The sequence below is a fragment of the Hipposideros armiger genome, unplaced genomic scaffold, assembly GCF_001890085.2.
Source record: "Hipposideros armiger isolate ML-2016 unplaced genomic scaffold, ASM189008v1 scaffold_1589, whole genome shotgun sequence".
In the NCBI taxonomy this organism is placed as follows: Eukaryota; Metazoa; Chordata; class Mammalia; order Chiroptera; family Hipposideridae; genus Hipposideros; species Hipposideros armiger.
In genome coordinates this window covers 96,930-103,666 of record NW_017732939.1, presented here as the reverse complement: position 1 = coordinate 103,666, position 6,737 = coordinate 96,930, and the positions used below count along the sequence as shown (strand labels likewise).

At 40.4% G+C, this 6,737-nt stretch overlaps 2 protein-coding genes across 2 annotated transcripts in view; both read right to left on the bottom strand.

Moving 5' to 3' along the window:
• The window catches only part of LOC109377864 (SLA class II histocompatibility antigen, DQ haplotype D alpha chain-like), a 14,947-nt gene extending 9,660 nt beyond the window's left edge, over nucleotides 1-5,287 (bottom strand). Inside the window, exon 1 of the mRNA XM_019634348.1 lies at nucleotides 5,206-5,287. Within this exon, the coding sequence (XP_019489893.1) occupies nucleotides 5,206-5,287 (82 nt within the window). The remainder of the gene's footprint in view (nucleotides 1-5,205) is intronic.
• LOC109377862 (H-2 class II histocompatibility antigen, A-F alpha chain-like) overlaps nucleotides 1-6,737 on the bottom strand; it is a 144,080-nt gene that overhangs the window by 42,102 nt on the left and 95,241 nt on the right. The window lies entirely within an intron of this gene.

Genomic DNA, 6,737 nt, shown 5'->3' with positions numbered 1-6,737 from the left:
AAGAGCGCAATGATGGTGCCAGCTTGGGCCAGTGAAGCGACGTCCTCCACAACTAGACTGAAGAACAAAAAACGACAGCAACTTGTCTGTTCCCCTTCTCCCAATTTCCCAGCGCTGTTCCCATCCCCCAATTCCCCAATAAAAATCTTTAAAAAAAAAAAAATTTTTATTTGTTTACATTTAGGTACTTGTTTTTTGTATTGAAAGGAATTTTAGCATTTAGTTATTTATTTTTAAAATATTTTATCGGGGAATTGGGGGAGGGGAACAGACAAGTTGTTGTCCTTTTGTTCTTCAGCCTAGTTGTGGAGGACGTCGCTTCACTGGCCCATGTTGGTATTGTGATCATTGCACTCTTCCTAGCTGAGGCAGTCAGTTGCCGGCCATCGCTCACGCTGGATGCCAGCCACTCACCGTAGCTCATGGCAGCCACTGCAGTTCACTGAAGCCTACGCAATCGCTGGCCACTCACAGCAGCCCAGCTCCAGGTTGAGTTGTTTTTCACAATCTTAGTTGTAGAGGGCGCAGCTTACTGGCACATGTGGGAATTGAACCAGTAGTCATGTTGCTCAGAGCTTGCTCTCTTAGCAACTGAGCCACTTGGCAGGTCCAATATTTATTTTTTTAAAATATTATGGTACAAGGAATTTTATGTAACAATTAGGTACAAAACACAAGAACAGATACAAGGCACAGGAAATTTTATGTACTGGTAACAAATTTACGATATTTATGCATCATAGAAGGCCAAGAACTGTTCATTGTCACAAATTCATAAGTTCAACAAAACCAATTATTGTATTTCAGGGTAATTTTGCATACAGGTATTGTTACTGATTTCTAGAGTTACACTTTTTACTCATAAGCATAAATAAAAGAATTAAAAACATTTATATAGATACAGAATTAGCACTACCCACGTATAATTTTTCTCTCAATTTGGGCAAAAATGTTCACATCATACATGGCAAAATATGGTAATGTAGAATCTGAAAAACAAAACAAATGAACAAACAAAACAGAAACAAACTCACAAATACAGAGAACATTTTGATACTTATTAGATGGGAAGGGGGTTGGGAGGATGGGTAAAAAGGGTAAGGGATTAAGAAGTAAAATTGGTTCTATAAAACAATCATGGGGATGTAAAGTATAGCAGAGGGAATATAGTCAATAATATTGTAATAAAATTGTGTGGTGTCAGGTGGGTACTAGACATATTGGAGTGATCACCTTGTAAGTTATATAAATGTCTAATCACTATGTTGTACACCTGAAACATACAATATTGTGTGTCTAGTGTAATTTAAAAATTAAAAAAAAAGGTTTAAAAAGTATAATAGTAAAAGGGGAAATAAAAGACAAAATCATTAAAATTGAGGACTAAATTACAAATGAATAATATATTCAAATTAAAATGCAACAAAGGGCACTGCAAAATAGCATAAAAAGAGTAGAGAATGACAATAAAATAAAATAGGTTAACAGGTATCAGTGATTGCCCTGGTGTTCTAATGATGTGTAATAAATTATCACAAATGTTAGGCGGAAATAACACACATTTATTTCCCTGTAGGTCCTGTGGGTCAAAAATCCAGTCACGGGCCAGCTGAGAGGCACGTTGGTTAAGAGCTGGCTTGGGATACCAGCTTTGTGCAGCAGGGTCCCTGTTCGGATCCCACACAAGGGCCAGTGACGCTGTGCCCTCTACAGCTAAGATGGTGAACAACAGATCGATCTGGAGCTGGGCTGCCATGAGTCACTGGCGTCGGCGTAGGCTGCAGCCCCTGCTACAGTGGGCTGCCATAAGCTACCATGTGTGTCCAGCAGCCAGCGTGAGCGACTGGCAGCCGGTGTGAACTGTCAAGAGCCACAGTGAGCGGCCGTCCAGAGGCCGGCGGCCAATCTGCCTCACCTGGGAAGAGCACAATGATAATACCAACATGGGCAAGTGAAGTGATGGCCTCCACAAGTAGAATGAAGAACAAAAGGACAGCAACTTGTCTGTTCCCCTTCCCCCGATTCCCCAATGCTGTTCTCCTCCCCCAATTCCCCAATAAAATCTTAAAAAAAAAAAATCCAGTCACAACTTAACTTGCTCCTGTTCTTGGGGCTTCAGAGGCTGCAATCAAGGTGTGGCTAAGCTGTATTCTCTACCAGAGGCTTCACTGGGGCAGTGGCCACTCTCAAGCTCATTCAGGTAGTTGGCAGACTTCATCTACCTAAGACGGGAGCTCTGAGGTCCTTTTTTTGCAAGCTGCTGGCCAGGGTTCACTCAGATTTTAGAGATCACCTGCAAATCCTGCCACATGGCCTGTCACAGGCTCTGTGACAACACAAAGTTAACTTTTAAAGCAGACAAGGAGAGTCTCTCTAAGCATGCTAAACTGAAGTCTTACACAACTAAACATAATCACCAAGTGAAATGCCATCACCTTTGTCCTATAACATCCTAATCAAGAGGATGTCATCCTATCACATTTTCTACATAATGTAACTTTATCAAGGATGTGACATCTGTCACCTTTGCCAATATTATACTGGCTAGAAGCAAGTCACATTTCCCATTAGCTTTCCAGGGTCACTTCGAAGTTTGTCCATCTTCTGGCCTCTAATGATCCCATGTCCCTTCCACATGCGTAATTCACCCATCCCATCTCAAGCTCCCCAAAGTCTCATTCCACTACAGCATCAACTTAAAGCCCGTAATCTCATCATCTAAATCAGGTCCAGGTGAGGATGAGGCCCCTGATTGTAATCTATGAAGTACAATTCCTGGGGTACAATTCCTCTCCATCTGGGGACTCATGAAACCAGAGACAATTTATTTTCATCCAATACACCCAGCTTACAATTGTGGGACAGGTATAGGACAACAGCTATAGGTATTCCTTTTTAAAAAGGGGAAAATGAAAGGTAAAAAGGACTCAATGGTGCATGGCAGTTCTGAATTCCAGTTGGGAAAACTGTAGTCAGGGTTCCTTGATTAGATTTCAAGGACTGGAAACAACCCACGTCCTCACTTTGACACACCTGTCCAGCATTTCCTCCTAAATGGAGGCAACTCTCTCTGCCAGTTCTTATTTCCCCCACTAATCCTCAGTGTCTCTTAGTTCTCTCTCTGGATTTTTGCTTTTCCCTCTGAGTCATCCTTTTTTATTTTATTTCCCATAGAAAGTAGCCCTTGTTTGTAGCTTAGTTGTTTTATCAACCTGCTTCCAGTGAAATTTGGGGAGTCCAATAGCCTCCTTTCATTTTGTACTTTCTTCCTGTCAAGGCAGCAGTATTTCTTAAAAACTTTGTGTCTCTTCTGTGGAATCTTTTGGTTTAACTCTTAGACAAAAGCCACATCTACTGATATTTTTGAGACAATGACTTTTCTGTGATGCCCTCTGCTGAGATATTTGAGGCCAACACCTGAGAGGATTGGTGAGGCACACCTTTAACCTCTTGAGAGGGCCCTTTATGTGGCTGAGTTTCTTACCATTTAATCTTTGCAAAATATGTCTGCCACAGTGATGAATATAGAAAGCAGGCAAAAGAAGGCAAAATATGTATACTAGAATACTTAAAGAGAGAAGACAGAATAAGAATAATGTTAAAATGGTTTCCCTTTTTTTTTTAAAGATTTTTTTATTGGGGAATTGGGGGGATGGGAACAATGCTGGGGAATTAGGGGAAGGGGAACAGACAAGTTGCTGTCGTTTTGTTCTNCACGGCAGCCCAGCTCCAGGTTGAGCTGTTGCTCAGCATCTTAGCTGTAGAGGGCAGTATCACTGGCCCTCATATGTGGGATCCAAACCAGGGCCCTCTGGCATCCCAGGGCAGCTCTTAACCAATGCACCACTCGGTCGGCCCATATACATTTAATTCTTAAGTTTATCTCTAATCATTTAATCTTCCAATACTCTGAGTTACTTTTTCAAAGCATTTATCTCATTCTAACACACTATGGAATTTATTTACTTATTAAATATATTTTTTAAATTATCTATCTCTTATTGCAAGAACGTGAGTTCTTCATGAATAAAAACCTTGAGTTTCGCTAAGTACCTAAAAGAGTGCTTCATACCTCACTAATGAATCATGTTTTGAAGATTCCATTTTATTCTGTTTCTCTTCCGTTTTCCTTTGGTTGGCTTTTGGCTTTAGGTTTCAATAACTATTGTCACTGTCCATGACAGAGCAGGAGAAAGATCTGGACAGGAGACTGAAATGTACTGGAATGAGTCACAGGTCAAGAAGGTGTTGTGGACGGGAATGGAAAAGCAGAGAGGGTTAAAGAACCATATGATTAATGTTCTTATCCTCTTTTTAAAGCTTTACTGGGACAGGTAGCAGGACTAGTAATTTGGGTTGATAAACTGAGAGTAACCTATTTTAAGTTTCTAGGTATTCTATCACTCATCATCCCAACTTTGTGAAACAAACACCCATGAAGTTACACTTATAATAATCATGCTATATTTTGGCACTTATATAATCTTTGTTTTTAAAAATACACATCTGCATACTTATTTCATTGGATTATGTGTTCCTTAGAACAATGAGTCTATTAATTATTTTTCCATATGAAGAATCTGAAGATCAATGTAATGAACTGACTTGCTCGATGTCATTTAGCTAATTAATTTTATTTCTCCAATTGCAATGATCTCCAATAAAATTTGTCCTTCTCACTTCCTGAGCCCAAACCTGGAAAATATAAATTACTTTGGAAACAACAACAACAAAATGACATGCTACTTTATTTGTGGCACAAAAACTTTATGGAGCTGGTTACTCTATGAAATCAGATAGACAAAATAAGTAATAGCTTCGAAAAAGAGTTCAGAGTGCATTAAAAGTAGTAGGCTCACAAATTGCTGATAAAGAAAAGCAAAGTGTTTGGAGAAATATATCTAGTATTAGAGAGTATCATAAAGTAATGCCATGAAATCCTTAGGATGTATTAGTTGGTTCTGATAGAAAGAGGATAAGGCTCTTGGTGAACACTGCAATGATACGGGGACATTATGAAATGTACTTTAATCTATGAACTAAACATAGACTTGGGGCTAGGGTTTTGGCTCCTGGGAGGGAAAACAAGCATAAGAATTCAGATTGAGGGGACTGGGGTTTCATAGGCCACTAAGTTTCAACAAACTCATTCACTGTTTTTTCAATTCTTTTTCACAATTCTAAATCCCTCAAGTATGCACTCACCCACAATGTCTTCACCTCCACAGGGGCTCATCACTGTGGTCAGAGCAAGGGTCCTCAGAATCAGAGCTTTTATGGTGGTCATCCTCCTCCAAGGGTCTCCCCAGAAGAGACTGTTCTGAGTGGAGCAGTGATGAGAATTGTGCAAAGACATGATTTGAGGAGGAGAACTAGTGGAAGAAACCATTTAGGAGGAGCCCAAACCTAACCCTGCTGTAGCACTTCTCAGCCCATCAGAGGAATTCCCTGAAATGACACCTCAGTTGCCAGTGGAAGCACTTTTGTGAAGAGACCTGAGAGTAGCCTGGAAAATGCCCTTGTTTTGAGTTATCTGGGGGCTCAGATTCACCACGGAGCAGAGGAAAGCTTTAGAGATGGAGGGAGAGGAGAGGAACAGAAACCCCTGTTTTCTCTGACAGAATGTGTGTGTGAGGAGGGGTGTAGAGCTGGGGGCTGCCGGGTGACCTCATGGGTGGGCTGTAGAGTCCTTTGCATTAACGCTAATTGTTACTGCCTCTGGGAAGTCCTTATTGTGCTGTGCCCCACCTCACGCTGCTCCACATCCCTCCACACCCACTATGCTTCAGGTGATTGGGATCAAGCAGAAACCAAAACAGACAACAATTCTGGATTCAGGGAGCTTACTTTCTACATTTTGGGTTAGATCTGTTCTCAAAAAGGTCTCCACTAGTAGCAGTCAATTAGCATCTTGTTTTTTTTCTAAGCAAGTTCTTCACTCTTATTTTTAAAAGCATCATAATTTTAAGCACCTGTAGTTTTAAAAAATGCTTAAAAAATTGTAACATGTAGAATTGTGACATTATGTAGAGTTATCCACGATAACAGCAAGCTCTTTTCTTCATCCTGATATTTTCTGCTTCCTGTGGTATGTTTTTGGTGTTGTGTAACTTAAACTGAAGTTTGTGAACGTGATGCACATCCCAGAGAACTGTCTCAGTTAATTATAGACCATGAGGTGCTGTGTGGGGTGTCACACCTGTGTAGAATTACCCTAAAATTATTGGTGTAGATATTTGAAGCTACTGATGGTCTCATGCTTCACTGTCCCTCTGACATATGCCTCCATGAACTTGGAGGTATAATATTTCTGGTTTCATTCAGGATCTATTTACCATGAATCCTTCAACTTTCTGTACAACAAAACATAGGTTTTTCCTCATATCATTCTAACCTACATTATATCTTACGGAAATCTCTTGTGATTTTAGCAGCAGAATGAATGTTTCATGTGCAGAGACATTAGATTTCACCTATAATTACCTTTCTTTTTAGTTCTTTTTAATTCATGTAAGAGGCTGGAGTTTTAAATACATAGTATTAGAACCCCATTAAACTGCAAGATCCCCATTTGAGAGGTCAGATGGGAGGAAGAGAGCAAAGTCCTGCTACCAGATAATAGGCATGGATGTGCGTACGTGCGTGTGTGTGTGTGTGTGTGTGTGTGTGTGTGTGTGTGTGTGTGTGTGGTGCATGTGCACATGTTGGGGGAGATTGGGGGAAGAGTCGGTATTCTG